Source organism: Hylaeus anthracinus, unplaced genomic scaffold (genome assembly GCF_026225885.1).
Source record: "Hylaeus anthracinus isolate JK02 unplaced genomic scaffold, UHH_iyHylAnth1.0_haploid 11997, whole genome shotgun sequence".
Classification (NCBI taxonomy): domain Eukaryota; kingdom Metazoa; phylum Arthropoda; class Insecta; order Hymenoptera; family Colletidae; genus Hylaeus; species Hylaeus anthracinus.
Genome location: NW_026534344.1, coordinates 4,833,757 through 4,854,061, shown reverse-complemented (window position 1 = coordinate 4,854,061; position 20,305 = coordinate 4,833,757). Strand labels below are relative to the sequence as shown.

Here is a 20,305-nt window from a genome sequence, read left to right as displayed (position 1 = left end):
ACTAATCCCATGAAAACTAAATTTAACGTTTCCTTAGTTTTCAATGCCCGAACGCAAACAGATTACGCGAACCACGTTGTATACAGTACGTGTGCGTGTATGGGGCAGCCATAGGCGTCAACGGTGTCACTAATTATCTGCAACGGACCTATATCGATTCTCAAGTCGCTTACAACATACTTAAAGGAACGGATACGAATACTTAACATTACCTAGATTACTATGTAAAGTCTTGCAACAAATATACTTTTCTCTCGGTGATAAAACAACTGTCAAAATATGAAAAACCTTGTCTTTACCTGAATCAACCTTGCTGTCGGGGAAGACCGCAAAACTGATTTGAACCTGAAAAAGCGTTAAAGTAAAATCTCTTCATATTCAATTAATAGATTGATTATGCTCAAGGATAACTTATCGATTGTGTACGTTTCTTGTATTTTTTTTTTTTTTTTTTCAAAATTGAAGGACATATCGAATTTGTAATCTCTCGTGATACATTCGAAGAAGGAATATTCCAAACGAGGGAAGCAAATTACAAAGAATGGGAGTAGTCTACAAAAATTCAAATGAAATTCACATATATGGGTGTTAAGAACAAGTGCGAATACACGGGGTGTTCCGTACGAAGCGTTACAAGCGTTTCTCTCAGAAACTAATGAAATCATCGGCTACACTTTTCCTACAGTTAAAGAGTACAGGCGGCCTTTAAATTTTTGTTTAACGGAAGGTGGTATTAATTTTCTGTTATTTGGATGGCTCTGAGAAAACTGAGTAACGTATACTTGAACCGTTTTCTGTTCTCCGTATTTTATTATTATGTTACGGAACGAGGGGAGGGAGAGCTGCGGATCTCTCCTTACTGAGGATCGGTTGAAAACTGGTATTATTACTTGGATAGTTGGCGCGTGGAAGGTCGACACCTCTACCCGCACGCATCTTCGATATTGGCCAGGTAAAAATATGAATTTTCGGTTTGCCTAAGCCAGTACCGAAGATCCAGCAAGTAACAATACGGCAGCGGGATAACGAGGTCCACTCCACCAAAAGCGTGTAAAGTTGATAGTAGTGGATGTAAATACGGTGGGTGTAGAATGTATTCGTACACCGATCAATTTCCCAAAAAACTTTTCTGAGAAATTGTAGTTTCTTAACTTCTTTTTTTATAATCAATGATATTTTACATATTCTCGGAAGTCTCTGAGATAGATAATAGTCGAAACAACATTTGCTAGTTAATGTAATTTGTGAAATGAACAAAAAAAAAAAAAAAAAAATGCGAAAAGTGGGTAAAAGTATAGAAGCGATAAGTATTTATACGATTCTTATGACGAACCATTTACAGTAGAGTTTGTAACGTAAACACATTAGTTTATTGCTCCGTGCGAATTAGAAAACATCATATTTCCAGCGAAGTACTTTTAAACAGTTGTGCGAATATTTATTGCCTCGACATTTCTATCGATTAATTGTTTTTTTCTTGTTAATTTCGCAACTTACATAAATAGCTATTTTTTTTTTTGTAATCTATCTATTTTAGAGATTTCCGAGAATATGTAAAATGTCATCGTTTCTCAAAAATAAGTTAATAAATTACAATTTTATATAATATCTTTGGAAAATGATCGGTGTACGAATACTTTCTACACCCACTGTAGCTTTGTACCTAAGTTATGTGCCACAGAGGTGTACCCACAGATATCTATGCTATATCTAGATTGCTAAAAAGTGGCAGTGAGAAGCATGTACAATAAGGGAGTGAATTTTCTCGCTCATGCGTCAAATAGGTTCTCCTCGTGTAGATGAGAGGGACCTCAACCTTCCATTTTTCGTTTAAGTTTGGTTTTTAATTCTTTTTAGGATTCATTTATAAAAACAAAACGATACTGTATAGTATAGAGTACAGTTCCATAGTCAGGTCACGGATATCTGTATAATATAGATAACTGCGTGTCAAATAGTATGAGAAGGGCTTCCCCGAAGTTTCCGTTCAGCAGACTTTTGTCGCCATAATTCCGTAACTGTGCATAATTTTAAAAAACGGTTCGAGCAATTGCCATTTAGTTTTATAAGAGCTATTCGAATAACAAAAAATTAATACAGCCTTCCACACAAAAAAATTGAGAGGATCTTCCACATCTTTCTAACACTCCCTGAAATTAACCCTCTGTACTATTTAACCGCGTGAAAAATGAAGTCGATGTCCTCGTTGATTTCTGAGAAAAGGGCTTGGAAGATTTTACACAGGATACACCCTGTATATAGTTTCAATGTACGTTGACTACGCATTCCAAATATTCATAGGTGTACCTAGTATGAATGTACAGATGCTATTATACATACAAGCATCTTCTAGTAACGAACAAGGCATGTAGGGTACAAGCTGTATGTCCATATGCACCGATGAAATATCACATTACAAAGGGATATCGTTGTATGATACAGTACAAGGAAATACATTTTAATATTTTCTCACTTTTGTATAAAAAGAATATATACCACGCTTCTCATCGGCTTGCTGTTTAAATTCTGTACACGCAATCTATTGCGATCGGACCTCAAAAGTGGGCACAGTGATACACGTAGACGTAAACGTATTAATTCTGCACCTTATTACAACACTTCTCCAATTTAATATTTACAAAATCTCCAATCTACACTTTCCGAAACTTCAGTTTCTGGATGTTGGACTTTAACGCCATAGAAAGTGTAGGCACCCTCTGAGTACAACATGAAAATCCATTTAAATAGCGTACTTAACAATAATGAGTCTGCACTCTTCTGAAAAATTCTCTGAACATTTCCTAATTTCCTACGTCTTTTCTTTTCTTTTTCTTTTTTTTTCTTTTTTTTAATTCTTCGAAATGTTATTTCGTGCTGACACAGAATTGATCGGCGTTTAAACAAACGGTGTTCGTAAAAGTGATTGACTGACTCTTATATTAGACTCTACATTTACCACCAATAAGAAAAATCGAGTAACGTATTCCACATAACCTTCGTCGAGTTAGTCTAATTGATAAATTCTTTTTCCTTTCATTGTTCCAGGTTCGCTACATAACGCCGTTGTGCTACGTATTACTGAAAATCCATAACGTTTTGAAGTAACGAACGTATGTATACTTTTCGTCCATCTATCGTGGAAAGATGTCCTCAACATCCTTTCATTTTAACATTTTCCCTTAACGCGTTTCGAACGACAACGCGATCAACGAGTAATTATTTATCATAACATACGGAAATTTTATAAATTACCAAGTGATTTTGATGATTTACGTTATGAAAAACTTTTAAAATGTTGTTCTGATTCGTTTTATGCTCCGTTGGTCTCGCTATGGAACAAATTTGGTTTAATCGTTACTATTATTACACTTTATGAAACGTAAATGTTGTACACAGAAGTTTAGAAACCTGTGTCATTGTTATTCATGGAAAAGATGAGAATGAGAAAAGAGAATGCGAAAGAAATGCGATTCGTCTCGAAGACTAATCGTTGGATCCGAATGAATATTCATTTGTACAATTCTGTACTTAATAGTCATATTTTGTCACTCATTTAAAAGAAAAAAAAAAAAAGGAAGAAAAAAATTAGATGGCACATGCTCCGCGGAAACAGGGAAGAGCTCTAATATCTTAAACCATGTAGGTACAGTGGCACATAAGAAAAAACAGGTAACGATATTCCTACGTGGTAAAATGGTTAATATCAGTCATGCAAAAGTTCTATGAATTATTCTAATCAATAAAAATAAAAGCTTCGGGGTTTAGCACTGCGGTTGGCTATAGTATTGCAAGCTCCTGTATCTCGTGTCTATTCTCAGATTTATGTGAGTTGTGAATAATATTCGATAAAGAATATCGTTCATTTTTAAACGTATACAATTTTGATCGATTGTCGTGTTTATTTTTTTTGTTCGTATTTACGAAATGCACGAGGTTGTATTACGTACAGTGTTGGTCTAACCAAGTATACGATAGAATAATTCCATGTCAAATTGAACACTTTTTAGAGTAACATGTTTTATTCGGCTGAAAGTTGAATACGTTGGAGTCGTAGACTTTTCACATGGTTTGTTAAACAAAAATTAAGATATTTAAATTGCTTCTGCTACTAGAAAATGACAATTTTTTTAACCAACTGCAAGACAATTGGTTTCGTAACAAATTCTTATTTTGTGGTCGAATGTATCCAAGTATCTAGTATAAACACAAATTTGTTTAAAAAAAAAAAAAAAAAAAAAATTTCCACGACTTCTCAGATAACTGGGAATAAAATCAACAATTTTCAAACTCTATAAAAATCCTTCACGATACGTTCACGTGTCGCTGACGGCTACAGCATATCGCATTTCAGCTGATTCTACCACGTCGCTCTAAAACGTATTATGTGCGAGAGAACTTGGGGGATAAAAAAAAATGTATGATACGTGAAGCAAGTTTGTGAGCGCGATAAATCATTATACAATGTACCTTAGAAAGCAAGATTAATTATGTTTCACATAAACCTTTGATACCGATGATATCTTACTGCGCAAGCTTAGATTATTAGACACTGTCAGTTGATATTACCTCTAGAAGTTAATTTACATGAATCTACGAGCATCCTAGGCAATCTCTTTTTAAATCAAGAAAAATTGAAGCACAGTCGAAATGTAGCCGAGCTTTTACTATAATTAATCTAAGATATTTGAGGCTTTCACAGCCCGATTCTTTATGGTTAATATTAACCGAGGTTTCTGGGTGTAAATCGTTTCTTTCTGCTAAAATACTTTGATATTTCGCCAATACAAGAGATAGCTTTTTCAGGGATTAAAAGACACATTGATATTGTACGTTGTATAATTTTGGTTTTTTGTAAGGTACTCGTGCTCGTGTCATGGCTCCTTGACTAGCAATCATTAAGCTCATGGCACGATCGATCATGGCTTTACAACGTACCTAAAATATTCTCAAAGTTAAACGAAAAATTAGGTAAATTTTTTCTGTGAAAAAGAAAATTACGAAGTACACCCAATGTGTCATTTGACCCCTAAAGAAGCTAGCAATGCTGGCAAAGGTATCGAAGTATGTCATCCAAAGGACACAGTTTACGTACAAAAGCCGCAATCAATATCAACCATAATTAATCTATATTTCGTAAAACAAGTACACGTTCTCATCGACACAGAGGCATCACTTTTCCACGTAATGAGCCAATCTCTACGCAATGACGTTTGCGATTAGAAGAAAACTGGTTAATACACCATCATATTACTCACACGGACTCGCACGCATACATATACTCGTATTCGTATGTTACATTAAACTCTCTAACACGTATCACGTATCTAAATGCACACGGACAACACAGACTCTCCTCTACTCTAATTTTGAACACTTACTGAATCTTCTTATCAGATTGCAGGTGAAGGATTCGGGGGCCGTGTTCTCTTCGCACCTTAGGTCACAAACCGTTGGATCGTTTTTCGCAAACTTTAAATTTGGCACCGACAACAAACGACCCTCTCTTTTCACTTGTTTCATCTTCACAATTTTCTTCAGCCGTGGCGGTTTCAATTCGTTCTCGGACAGGGTTAAATTAACGGGTCGCACAGCATCCGATTTTCCGATCACGTTGTCGTTATGGGATCGTAACTGTTTATTAACGTCTCCTTCGATCATCGGGCTCTTTACATCCTGACTATGCCTTTTCTTATCATCGTTCAATGGACTTTCACGGCCTGATATCGAACCTTCGGACGACAGCGAAGACTCGTCTTCGACACTTTCGACTGGAGATAACGAATTCGCGGATTCGTTGACATTACAGTAAAATACGGAAGCTTTCTGACCGCTACTATCAGTGCCTACCTGTTAACAATGGGGTACTTGTACAGACTTTTCATTTCAGAGATTTAAGGTCACTTTTGCGATATAGAAAGCTCAAATGTTCAAAACTCAAAGCGATCGATCAGGATTAAACGTACACGTAATTCCACGGATTGATTTCGCCGAGCTGCGGCAGTTAAACGAAACAAAACGAAGCATAAAGCAGATTGTTGTGGCCAGAAATGAGTTTAGCTTAATTAACGTAACGTTAAAACAGAATTTAATTGAATTATTTATAGAAGAGAAAGCGTGTAACTGGATCACAAACTAATTCAAGAATAATTATTACAAAATTACCCTGCAAGCATGTGTACTGTTCAGAAGCAACGAATTAATTTTTTTGTTTGTTTTTATTAAATCAAATCGAATAATAGATCAACTGTAGAATACGAAACAATCAAGAAAATGTGTACGAATGACTTCATGGTTATATACTTTTTGAACCGTAGTCACTTTTGTATTTTCAAGATTCATTTTCTATATGCGAATGTTGTGTACGATGTTACATGCTACTGTTTAGTTGTTTGTTATTTATCGTCAGTGGCAACAGTAACAAGTTAGTTACAATCGCTCACGTGCTCTCGTTTGAAAGAGTCCTAAAACATTTCACTAACAGTTACGCACAACTTGGACTATTTAGACTCTTTCAGGCATCTTTCAAGCATCAATACATGTACTAGCTTGTACAGTGTTCAAGACAATTAAGCGATCTAACACGTGAAGAACAAACCAAGCATAAGTAACAAGAGAAATACTACGTATTGAATACATGTTATACAGAGTGTTCCGTCGAACTTGAGTGTGTTGAATGCAATAATATCCTTCAGGTTGAGACGAAGTTATCCCTGCTACTTCACGGATGTGCGAGTTCCGCTCGTACAAATATTAGGTTGTCCCAAAAAGTTTCTTTCCCTTTATTAATAAGTAATACACGCGCAATAGTTTATGTCTTATGTTACATTACTGAATTGTGCACGATTCATTTTGTTCCATTACTGTTACAACATGAATATCTATGAAATTAGATTGTCTATTTATATAAACACGACCACATCAAATAATTTAGTGCAACTCGCGAAAGAAAAGCTATTATTTTCCACCGAGTCTCAACTTGATGGACATTGCTATATGTCGCTTATCTCTGATGATAGATCAATATGTTTGAAATTAAAGAAAATTAAACGTTTTCGTACGGTAATTTTGTTCTATTATCATAAATAAACGAGATATTTAAGGTATTCAAGCTAGACAAGAATACTCTGTATACAAAGTTTCTCCGAATAATTTATGTTGCTCATTTTGTTCACCTTGAACTACATCTTACATCAAACAAACCAATACTAGAATATGAAAAGATACAACATTGAAATAATACCGTCTCAAAAATATATTTATACGAATTTCCTATAGTGTATGTAGCACTGCAACTCTAATTACTATGTTTCTATTTATTTACTTTAAAAGTACTAACCGATCAAGGCATTTATGTCGAAAGGATCTATCCATAAAATAATCCTTTTCGCTAAATAAATTAAAATGTAAAGATGTTGTATCGAAAAGGAAACTGAAATGAAACACAAGAAAAAAGAAATCTAACAATGCTAGCTATTGTGCAAGTGGCAGTATCTTACGTTTCAGTCTAAAATTTATATCTTATTTATATCGACAAAGTATTAATGTTTAATATACACCTTGTAGAACTAGTACGATATATTCTTTATCCTGAATCCACATGTAAAGAGTTAGAAAATCCCCTTAATAATTGTTTTTCTTTTCTTGCATACATTTTTCAAAAACCTTCTTTTTTTTTTATTGTGCTGTCGATGCTTTAAGAAGTCAAATTGGCGCCAATTGTTTGTGTATAAAGAGTAAAATGTGTCATTTCAAACGAAAATTGTTGCGATATATTTAAAATTGGAGTTATAACAATAACTGATAGGGGAAACAAGTGTCACCTTGTATGTGTAAAATGCAAACAAAATTGATGAGATATCACACGTTCCTTTGTATTGTTATTTTTCTTTTAACCTGAATTATTAATACAGAAGCAAAGAATGTTTAAAGAAAGCACGATAGAAATTTAATATGCTTGCCGTCCAAGTCCCTCAAAATCACGCCAGGTATATAGGAACATTTAACTTTTGTTTTTGATACAAATAAGATATTTCTAATAATAAGATAAAAAGCATACAAGTACCCCATTTTGAGACGTCACCAATGTTGGCGTGAAAGTACTCTTTATTTTCAGATCAACCTTGCTAAGTTGCCTCTTCAGGTTAAATCCTTTCCAGCCGTGGTTTTTTGCGGAATCTTCTTCGTCCACTGCATTTCCAGGCTTAGGATTTTCGCTCACGGATTCCTCCGCGGTTCCTTTTTCGCTATTGTTTCCAGCATGGAATTCATCGCGAACTGGACATTGTTGAGAATTGTCGGCTACCATTGTTAATAAGGCTTCGGATGCCACAGTAGAGTCTCGATGAGTCTGATGAATTTAACATGTTGGATTTTTTACAATAAATCAATGCATACAAAATAGCAAAAGATTTAATTCTAATTCTAAAAGCAAATTATTTCACATGTTATATGCATACAATACACAGTATGTACTTTGGTACTGTTAGTAACGCTTACTGTTAGTACACCCCTCAAATGTTACGATACCTAGAAAATATAATCTGACGAATCTTGTAAATTTCAGTGTATATTATAATAGCAAAAGATTTTACTCTAATTCTAAAAGCTGATAATTCACATATTACGTGCGTACAGGACGCAGCATTATTGCATGTACTTTAGTACTGTTAGTAACGCTTACTGTTAGCATAGCCCACAAATATTTTGATACCCAGATAATAGAATCTAATTTAATACTATAAATTTAAATATATATTGTAACAGCAAAAGCTTTAATTCTAATTCATAAAGCAGACAGTTTCACATGTTATATGCATACAGTATAGAGCATTATTGCATGTACTTTGGTACTGTTAATAATGCTTACTGTTAGTAAACCCCACAAATATTGCGATGACCAGGAGATATAATCTAATGTAATCCTGTAAATTTAAATATATATTATAATGGCAGAAGATTTAATTCTAATTCAAGAAGCAGATAATTCCACATGTTATATGCATACAGCACATAGCATTATTGCATATACTTTGGTACTGTTGGTAACACTTATTATTAGTAGACCCCACAAATATTTTGATGCCCAGAAAATATAATCTAATGTTATCTTATACATTTAAATGTATATTATGCTACATTAAATATGAAGCATTAACACATATTTGATTACAAATACGAATAATCGACTTATAAAAATAGTACCGAGATCAATTTTCAAACGGATTGATATCGCAAACGTATGGTCACTTGTCACTTCCCAAATAGGTACACATATATTTACAAACGTGGAACCGAAGAGTGCAGACAAGGGAAGACGAGTCTAAATATTTCACACAACTCAGATCAATTGTTAGAGTTAACAGCAATACAAATCGTACCTAAGATGCTCATAGAAACAATACCCTGATACATTCAATACCCTTTTAAGATCATAAATGTATATTTAACATTTACTGCTTCTTCAGAAATTCAAGTTAACACAGGATATTTTTACATTTAAAATTTGCATTATCAAATTCCAAGGACTATAATATTACACCTGCTTTGTTTATTTTCTATGAATGAGCAATAAATTAAAATGTATCTTCAAGTGAAGATAAAAGTATTCAAATTGATCGAAACATTTAAGAGGCAAATTTCAGCTTTTTAATCTTGAATTCTGAATAAGCACGTGATATAACAATATGGGCTGTAGAGGGTGTCTACAGATTTCCTAATACTAACACGATACTTAAAATATAATACTTATTCGACGACTTATTAATATTACGAAGAAATTAGTATTAATGATGTAGATTGTGTTCTACATTATGATTTTTCATTTTTGCACAAATTTTTATGTTTATGTATACCATACTTAAAAATGCTTAATACCTTTAAATAAAAGCACCAGAATAGACGAATTAGACAGAATCCGCAAAAGTTGTCTGGCCTTTCTGTATACGTAAATCATTACTGACTTAAATAAGAGAATTGACCTTTTTTGTGAAATGCATTTACCAAATGTCCATGATACTTCAGGAAATTAGCAGAACAGGATAGGTCTTCGCAGCTGTTACTAGCATATACCGTTTCAAGAACAATATATTACTTTTTATCACAAAATACATGGGAACAGTGATATGTTAAAATATATATTCAACATGAAGTGTCATAAGTAGCATAGTTACAAGCGAGCATACTGGGACATTCTAAAGAATTCTTAGTTAAATATATTTTAAATATTATTTAACAATTGAAAAAAATATAACGTAATTTTAGAATTCTATAGAATGAGTAGCCTAATTACTATGCTCATGTATGTATATATATATATGTATTTAAAATCACCTGCTATGACTGTCATGACCTGATTAATGTTGTCATTTACTGAGGTAATAAACATACGTAGCTGAAACATTTCACAAGTCGTTGTTACAAGTGTACATTTATTTGTAACATGCTTGTTACCGTGATGTTGTGTAATTATATCATACCTTATTACTTTGTTTACTATGTAATTATAAAATAAAATACGGTTATCACAATTTGTTGATAAACTAAAGTAACATATTAGATCTATACTACCTATGATAATTTCTAAATACACTTCCATTTTCTCATATTTCCAACAAAAGACGAAAGAAGCTATATCGTATTTAACAAATTGGTGTATGCGTATGATTATTATGTGCAATAATAAATTATCTGTATGTTGGCAATATAAATACTACGTATATTATTAGTCTACTATTAAACTATATGTTATAGTTGAGTAACTCTTTAATACTGCATCATCGAATCAAGGGCAGATTCGGAAATATTCATACTCATACTAACATAATTCCCAATTACGTTCAGTGAAATATTTTCTGTATAGTATAGTTATTATATTCTTTGTTCGTATATCTATTATGGCAATAAAGTTTTATTAATACTGAATCGTGGTAAATAGTTTTCTGTGTAAGTGAAGTATACAAATTCAAATAATAAAAATATGAACATATTTGAAATATTTTAGTCGACGTTACTACTCTCAAACTGAATTTTTAGAAAATGGAAAAAATGAGACTAAGCTCGCATATTCTCGAGCTGTAGTTTGTTTTGCATCAACGATCTTATTCATATGTATCGCAATATAAATGTATGTCACACATGTGTACAAGCATGCTGTAACAGAAACTGTTATACGTAATATAATATCTTTGTAGTTGCAAACGTGTGAATACAAGGCATACGTGTACTTAAAATTCGAATTCTGTAGCATTGGCACAGCGAACGCATAAATCATTGTACTGAATATATATACATATGTATATATATATATGTATTGTTATTAATTATATTCACAATGTGACGTAATAGTAAATGTATATTTATTTTCAGTTTTAATCGGCTTGTAGATATTGTAGTATTATATGGATATGGTTCAAGTTTCATGCATGCAAAGATTCCATCAAATGTTTATGTGAAAATGGTCACATGTAAATCTTACTGGGTTCTTAGGCAGTATACAATCGTAACGGCAGTCATTTTCTAACACTTCGATCTACATTTTGAATTTGTTACTTGTTCGTTCTTTGTTTCTACATGTTCAACATTGATCGACAATCTAAATATGAGTCAAAGTTAATAATAAAACTGAAATACAATCTACTACTTACTACCTAATTTCATCGAGTTTGTTTATTTTTTCAACAAAGAAATATTATATATATATATATATCACAGAACGGAAACAAAAACTCTATCTGTTTCTTTAACGAAAAAAGTATTGCTCTTACTTGTTTCAACGTGGGTAGACACATAGTTAGCTAAACATTAAATGCATAGTAAACATGAGTGGATGATCAAAATACAGATTATTACTTTTTTTTTTTTAAAAAAAGATTAATAACGGTAGTGCCGATTTTTCCAAAATACAACAAACGCATCTACTATGAACACGACTGATATTTATCCAATGTTATAATTATTGAAAGTTCAAATGTAACATTAAATATTTATCTCTAAAATCACGTACAGAAATCTGTTACAATTGGACGTCGATTCTCGGCACATGGAAAATGACAAGTTTGACCACCAGTTGCCGATAACCTTCTCGTTTGTTATTTAAAATTTCTGAGTTTGTTTCTATAACAGTATCTTTCGCTTTTCTTAAATTTCTAACTTTTAACGTTCCAAGCAGAAAATATAGTGTGTTGTTTGCCTGTACGTACGGTTACGTTAAAAAATGAAATACAAAATCACAGCTATGGAATGTCTAACACGTTGAACGCTATGCTGGTCCCTAAGGATCAGCGGTGAATTTTTCTTTAGTCCTCAGGGTCTGTAGCTATGTTTGATTGTAGCTACAGTACGGGTTTAGCGATCCCGAGGTACCCGAGCTATAGGGGGGCCAGTGGGTCCCAATAAATATGCAAAGAAATGCAAGAGTTACTGTAAACGATATTAAAACAACCACAGTACGAAGAAATTTAAGTAATGCCAGTCTTTGTGGAAAAAAGTAATAAATAAAAAATATAACACACATATATAGCAATATATAGTTGGTAGCCTTTTGGATAAGACCAGTCTAAATCATGATTATCAGCGTTACTGTTACATACCGATTGTGTAACGAACAATAATCTTCAGATAAGTATAATAAATAATAATTTGAGGCACGGTTAATAGGACCCAGCGTGGTGTTTAACGTATTAACAGGTACACGTGAATTATTATTTTCTTTAATGTTTTCGACGACTGTAAGTGATACAAATATCGTGTGTTATTATAATATCAATACTTCTGTGTGTAGTTTACCATTAGGAGTTACATCTATTAAGTGTTTCAACGGGACACTTAACGTGTTGATGTTAATCAAAATGGCGGCTAGAGCAAGACGGAGAGTAGCACAAAATGGTGGATAATATTCAACGTTAGCCTATTTATTTGTTGCAAGTGTTAACTTTCTACTTGAAAACGTTAAGAAGATTGAAAAATAATCAGTAAATAATTCAACTGAGTAACTACGGTTACTGAATTCATTGATTATAATTATATTCGAGAAATGTGCTCCCAGAATAATTCCACTTTCCCTAATGGCGTTTGAAATCACTAATATTTTTGAAAGTATTCATACGCGTGCTTGCCTCGTGTCAAAATGAAAAGTTTTTAAGTAATTTACAGAGAAATATAAAATAATGCATTAGTTCTTACTTATTGATACAGTGTCAGCAAATACTTTTCAATGTTAGTTCCTTAATAAGGTTCTTTCTTCTTTGATGAAGAAATGATGAGCCTGATATAAATATTTATACCGCTTGGATGTTGGCAAATTTTCTGCTTGGAATTTTGTGAAACTACTATCACATACTTACTTATCTATTAAATATTCTATGTAAATAAGGTGTTAGTTAAAAGCGTGTTATAGATTAAAGTAACACGAGACATATGTGAATTCAACAAAACAGAGTGAATGAGAAAAAATTAAGCGTTAATGAAGTGTTTCATATTCGATATTTAGTTTTATGCAAATTACATTTTTTTAGATTTTAAAGCAACAATGTACAGAAATATTTGTCGGTATGATATATGTTATTTTTATTTGATTAAACAGTTGCCAGGTTAGGTGTCAGATATTTTAAATTAATTATCGTCCTTCCTAAGAATTGTTTAAAACTTGATGTTTCCATTTTGGTGTAAAATAATTTTTTAATGACAGGGGAAAACAAAAGTAATTATTTTTGTTAAATAACGCACGAGTACTTTTCTGAAAAGTTAAACGGTTTATTGATCTAACAAGTCGTTATTTTGTATGCTATAATTAATCGTCCTGAGGATCATTAAATGCAATCGTTGTTCGTAAATACCATTCGTGAAAACGTATTTTCACGGATAAGGTAAAATGATATATGACTGTTTAATGATGTCTACTTCTGACATTGATATAAAAGCTGTTATATCATGACGACATTATTAAAAACTGAAGTTTTTAATATTTACAAAAGAAACAGAAAAAGGACTTATAATTACAAATTTGGTAACAAACTGAACACTCAAGTCCTGTAGTTTATCTACAGTCATGCAATAATGAAGATAATTAATTTTAGTGTCTAGAAAAAGCGAAATGCATATAGATAAATATCAAACTTTCACAACGTTTCTTTAGACAAAGTCGAGAAAAATGAAGAAGGTAACAATTATAATATTAAAAATTTTTATAGTTAAGAAAGAAATACATTTTACCTGATCTGTGCTAGGACTCCTTGCTTTATCTTCGTTTTCTCGTTTCGAGTCATCTTGACGTTTAGGACTGCGTAGCGCACGTTGACAGGGATCCGTACTACCACCGATATCCGCTGTATTTAACACAACCAAAGAAATTTTCTGCACGATGTCTATTATCACCAAACCGGATTCGTTCCCATACGCCATTCTGAAATCAAATATTTAACATTTTATAGTAATACTTCTTTCTCATTTAAATTACATAAAATTATCACTTTTTAGTAGCGAGTATATATAGGGTGATTCTTATAAGGTGATCGTCATGATTATCTGGTACTATATTTTTTATCATTAAATGTAGATAGCAAGAGAATGTTTCAAATTTAAAAAAAGAATTAAGCATATTTTATACACTTACAAGCCATAGGAAGAATTCAAACTAAGAGCTGTTATATTTTCGGGTTGTTCTCCACTGGCACCAACCGTTAAACAGATAAGCGTTGCTTGAAAGCCTGCAGCTCTCTTCTGCAAACCACTCTTAACTTTAAGCCCTTGATTTCCTTCCGTATTTTTGGTTTCGCTACTTCCTGAAGTATTGCCAGCCGGGGAATCGTGATCGGGCGAGCATTCCACCTCTTTCCCTACATCTGCTGTCAATGATATCTCCAAAGTCTATATTCAAGAGAAATAATATTTTATTATATTTCTAGAAAAGTGTCGAGCAAAGATAGATTATGAAGCTGACACACACAAAGGTGACGTAATCATCGTATTAAATAAATAGAAAAATATGATATGTGTTCTAACTCTAGTACTAACAAACAAATAATTATTTTTAAAAACAAGTTTCTGTGGGGTCAGTTCAGCGACAAGGCGATCAGTAACTAGTAAATTACTTACCACTACTTCAGACATACTCTCTAATTTTTTGAATTTGAATAAAACAACGTGTCTTCCGCTTCCCGCGATCGCTAATTTCCGACTTTCGGGGCAAAGGAAGATGAGTTGTATCGCCAACGGATCTTCTTCGGAGTCTATACTACGCGTTCTACCTTTTTCAAAAAGTTTTGCTGTCTTCAATTTGTAAAGAACTTGTAAAGTGCCTGCGGATGCGTCCCAAAATTTTATACTACCGTCAGCATGCCTAAAATTAATGTAAAAAATTCAAATTTTTCGGCATGTATCGATTGCTTCCCTTGTGAGAAAGGAAGTTCATGTATATTTGACGTTCAATCTACAAATACTTACCCAGTTACAATAATTTCGTTATAACTACTTGAGCTCGAACTCCATTCACCGCCGGATATCGGCCAATCCTTTTCACTGAACCCTGTCTTTTTTTGTGATTTCGATCCAACTGAATAAAAAGCAGGTACTAGATCCGAAGGACAGTCTGCAAAGTATGCACAACATGTCACGGGAGATTCGTGTATATCCATTGGGTATGGATTCTCGAAACACGGAAATCCAGGAGTTAACAAATCTATCACAACCAAATCGTTTTGTAGTAGAACGACAACAGCATATGGATCTTGGTAATCTGTACAAATGAAAACAGATGTATTCATTATAATTGTTTACACCGTATTACTAAAATCAGGATTATATGTAAATGGAACGGTAGAATTGAAACAGTGCCGCGTAAAGAAAAAAAAAAACCCACATATATTAATGATAAACGTGTAAAATATTAAAGTTCTTAAGGTTTAAGGAAGAAATTTGATAACTGTTTTATATACCACTGGTCCATGGACTTTCACATAGTGTTATGAAGTCTATCACATTGTGCTCCATTTCTAATACAGTAGTGGTTTTCCCGTGTATGACCGTTATGCTTGGAGTTCGTCCAGTCGTATCATACGCTAAACCACCAGAAAATATAACGTATGCTTCCCTAAAGTAACAACAACAATACAATATTAAAAAAGGTCTTATCCGTCCAATACAAATTTGTCGGTATCATCAATAATTTCCAAGAAAATAGAATAGTTTATAACAGTTTGTATTTAGACGCCTCACCCTATATATGTATATAAGCAGGTATGTAAGGGAGGAGTATGTTTTGACAAAAGATGTTTACCAAATTGACCGAGTTTGGGTTCGAGTGCGCGTATCAACAAAAACTATCACAGAGGACTAGCTATTTACGCGTTAATGTAAACATCAGAGCCGAGACAGAGGACAGTGATCGCGCGACTCTCGTCGGTTCCGGTGACATTTCATTATCGATTCCTGATATTCCTGTTATCGGTTAATTTAAGATAAGTGAATCTATTTATTTGATTCAACGAGTATTTTGATTTAATTTAAACACCTGTGTCAGTGGATTGTGTGTGACTCGACGATACAATGGCGAACAAAATATCAGTGTTTAATTATATAATAATTTTCTAGAATTATAAAATTGTATCAAAGTCGACAATCGGCATTTCAAAATTAATTAATCGATTAAAGTAAAAAGAAAAAGTAAAATCAATCGTATCTTACCCCGATCTGGAAAGTTTCCACTCGACTTTTTGAATAGGTTTACACGGTTCTGGTTCGCCGTCTTTAGTAGTTTTTGCTGCAACAAACATGCAAATACAACGATGCAAGACGCGTCAATTTCGAGAAACATGGTCTTTAAATTTCACTATTTAAAAAATTCTATTATCAAGATGCGACTAAATAGATTTTTACCGTGGGGATGCGTAACACTTGTTGCTTTCACTTGACGTACTGTCCATGTTGACAGAGAACCATCGGTGTGACTACACATAAACTGTTTACCCTCGTGATGCCAAGATATCGATCTCAAGGGTACGTCGCTTTGGCATCTGTAATCCGCATTTTTCGTTTTTAAATCCCAAAACACTATCTGACCCGATTCGTATCCTATCAGCATCTGAAAACAGAATTTGAAAGCATGAAAAAGAAGTATTTTCATCGGTGAAATATTAATTTTCCTAAACGCCTATACTAAGGAGAAAAGTTATATACGAGTGTCTGTAATAAAAAGTTATCTCACAATACATTACTATACTTGATTGTGAAATTATAATATAAGTTACGCACACACAACAAGAACAAGTACGAGAATATGGTGCAGAGTGATTGATACAATGTTTAAGGGATTATTTGATACGAATATCGATCGACAATTTTTGTTCGGGACACTTCTGTAATCGTGAATTGATATAAGAAGACATATAAATGAATTCCTTAGAAATTGAGAACTTTGGAAAATTGACTACAGCGTGCATGTTGTTGTTTACATGCATTATGTGATGAATTGTGGAAATGAAATATCGAAAAATTGTTATGACCGATACGATGAAAGCTGCCGAGCATGTGGATGATTTTTACAACATGATTTGATTTAATTTTATTATTATTAAAATGTAAGCAGTATTTGTTCAGTTTTTATTGCTCCGACGTCAAATTGTGTAAGTACATCGTACAAAATAGTTACGAACGTAGGAAATTGTATCGAAAAAAAAAAGAGATAACGAAAAATCACAATGACGATACGCACTCAAGTATAGAACATAGATGCTTAATTTAACCTGAACGTTTCTGTTAAAATAGTCATTATAAGATATTTTTCGTGACCCGGTTCGTCACAGTCGATAGTTCAATTAATAACAACTTTATGTTTTGAATATATCTGGCAATCAAGCGTTTAACGTAGAGTATTTCATTAAAAACAAAAATATAATAAATAATATCGTAATTAATTTTGTCGAAAAAACAGAACTTTTTAAAATGAGACGTCAGGCAATTTAGTAATTCTCACTTTGACAGTCATTACAATTCCGACATATAACAATTTCTTGTTGTATTTCGCATACGCATTTGTTATGTAAACAGAACTTGTGCAATTATCGTTTTATCTACTGTATCGTATTTTTCACAAATATTGTCGGGTATTCATTTTCGCATTCACTTTCAACTCCGAAATTTTAGTGAAACCAATATTTACGTTCTCGTTTAAGGAGGTACTTTTACGCAATATTTTTAATATTCGGAATATTTAATTAACCTTTGCACTCGGAGCCATCACGCTGCAAAGTGAGCAAACAGGAATCTAGTCATATTAAATGGTATTATTATCAAATTATATCGAATAATTATATTTAGCTTGCGGGGTGTTTATGCAAGTTCATATTTTCGCAGATACGGATGAGTTATTGAAATTTAAATGAAAGTATGTCTTATATTTTTGCATTTGTATACATTCTCACAGTGCACGAATATTAATAATAGAAATTTCATAGAGATCTTCAATTTTTCGGAATACAAAGAAACACGAAAATTGGTAAATTGCTATCCCAATACTTTCGACTTTTCTTGGAATAATGCCTCACTCGAGTATTCCTTAATATTGCAATATGTAATTTGTGCATATACAATAAAACATTATTCATCGCGATACACCGAGTAGACTGCCATGTCGTATCTAGCAGTAAAGAAACGAAATTGATAAACTATATGAGGGCTCTAAGTAGTCGAGTGAATTTTATTGCATTTGCATCCTCAATTCTGAAAATAAAGTACTGTTAGGAACATTCTGTATATGTACGTATGTATGCATGTAGATACCAAGATACCAATGGAATTACATATCAATGATGAATTTATGTAATATGCATAAAACGATGAGTGATTACAAGATAAATTTTCGTGAGATACGTAATAAATTTCGCGATTAACAGAACAACGCTATATATTTATTGAATCGGTATAAATGAAATTGGGAATTATAGCAAGAAAAACACGGAAGGAAAAAAAAGATGCACTAAATGTACAAGTAAACAACGTTGTACGTAAAATTACAAATGGATTAATAACATTGACTATTGGATCGCGAAAAAAGAAATAAAGTACCACCCACGCAGAAAAAGAAAATGAAAAAAGCTTTTGCTCATTCATCAGTCGTCAAACGCATTTACGAGTTACTTTTTATATCACGTTGTGGTTGCATTATACGTTCTTTTGTTGAAATGACACACCACAGCTATGACGTAGCATCATTGAGCAATAAAACATATAATATGACCACAGCATTAGACATCAGAACTAATTTCGTATTAATTAATTTTGAAAGAAACATTTTTGTGCTTTTCTTCGGATTGAAATTAATATTGCCATGAAAATATACAATCACCACATTACTAACTGGGCATTATGTATATTTCCTAGACGAATTACAACATTTTTAAATCAAATAATTTTATTATTTTTTTCGATAGCATGTGAAATGTATTTGTGTATAGTAACATAACGCGATCTCGTTAGAAAGAAGTAACTTCATGAAATCCTTTTGAACAGTAATGATAACATGCACGCATGCACACACACACATGCAAGCACACACCTCTGAATTTTGTTATAATATAAACACGGTAAGAAAAGAAAAATATTTTTTTTTTTTTTTTTTTTTTTGAAACATTTTACGATGAACGTCGAAGATATCCTAACATATCCTGATTGAATTTGATCATGTCAAAAGAATTTTCAAGAATCCAAGATAATAATACGATGTTATGGTAAGGATGGAGAATAATGCAAAATAAAATGTACTCAAAAACACGCGTACCTTGCTCAAATCTAAAGGGTTATCACTCAAGTGTACTACAGCACCAGGATGGGTCTTTCTAGATCTGAAAAATATATATACATATATAATATCTGTGTGTGTACGTATGTCCTTCGTGTGATGAGTGACTATGGTATCGTGTTTGTGTACGTATATCCATATATGTATCTATACAAATATGCATTTATATAATATTATTTTACACATCTCATTTTACGTCAATCGATCGGCGTGCAAATTCAAATGATGGGAGTTTTATTATGCTTTAGATTTTTCGCGTGATTCAGAGGTAAGGGGTGGATCCATTACTTTTTCAAATTCTTGTATTTTAGGGAGGACCTTCTTTGTTGACCATCGAATACCTTTCATTCTGTCCTCCGAAAATGTTTCTTTCGGTTACAGGATATTTGTTCTAAATTGCAACGCGCGAGTCATAATTGGCTTCCTACTTTTGGCACCATACTTTTATTAACGTAACACACGCCAATTTAAAAAAAAAAAAAAAAAAAAAAAAAAAAAAAAAAAAAAAAAAAAAAA

The 20,305-nt window shown here is 32.8% G+C and overlaps 1 protein-coding gene across 7 annotated transcripts in view; it reads right to left on the bottom strand.

Annotated features, from left to right (window-relative positions):
• Positions 1-20,305, bottom strand: part of LOC128889734 (syntaxin-binding protein 5) — a 40,890-nt gene that overhangs the window by 18,276 nt on the left and 2,309 nt on the right. For 2 of the 7 annotated variants that reach the window (XM_054147649.1, XM_054147648.1), the window contains exons 2-11: positions 19,769-19,832; positions 16,870-17,074; positions 16,678-16,753; positions 15,930-16,084; positions 15,439-15,730; positions 15,091-15,334; positions 14,609-14,862; positions 14,209-14,398; positions 8,063-8,347; positions 5,379-5,847 (exon numbers count right to left, since the gene is read on the bottom strand). In XM_054147649.1, coding sequence (XP_054003624.1) covers positions 5,379-5,847; positions 8,063-8,347; positions 14,209-14,398; positions 14,609-14,862; positions 15,091-15,334; positions 15,439-15,730; positions 15,930-16,084; positions 16,678-16,753; positions 16,870-17,074 — 2,170 coding nt within the window. In that variant the 5' untranslated portion in view covers positions 19,769-19,832. Of the gene's footprint in view, positions 1-299; positions 346-5,378; positions 5,848-8,062; positions 8,348-11,762; positions 11,793-14,208; positions 14,399-14,608; positions 14,863-15,090; positions 15,335-15,438; positions 15,731-15,929; positions 16,085-16,677; positions 16,754-16,869; positions 17,075-19,768; positions 20,258-20,305 lie in introns of those variants that run through there. The other 5 variants (XM_054147650.1, XM_054147651.1, XM_054147652.1 and 2 more) reach the window with 4 other exon arrangements.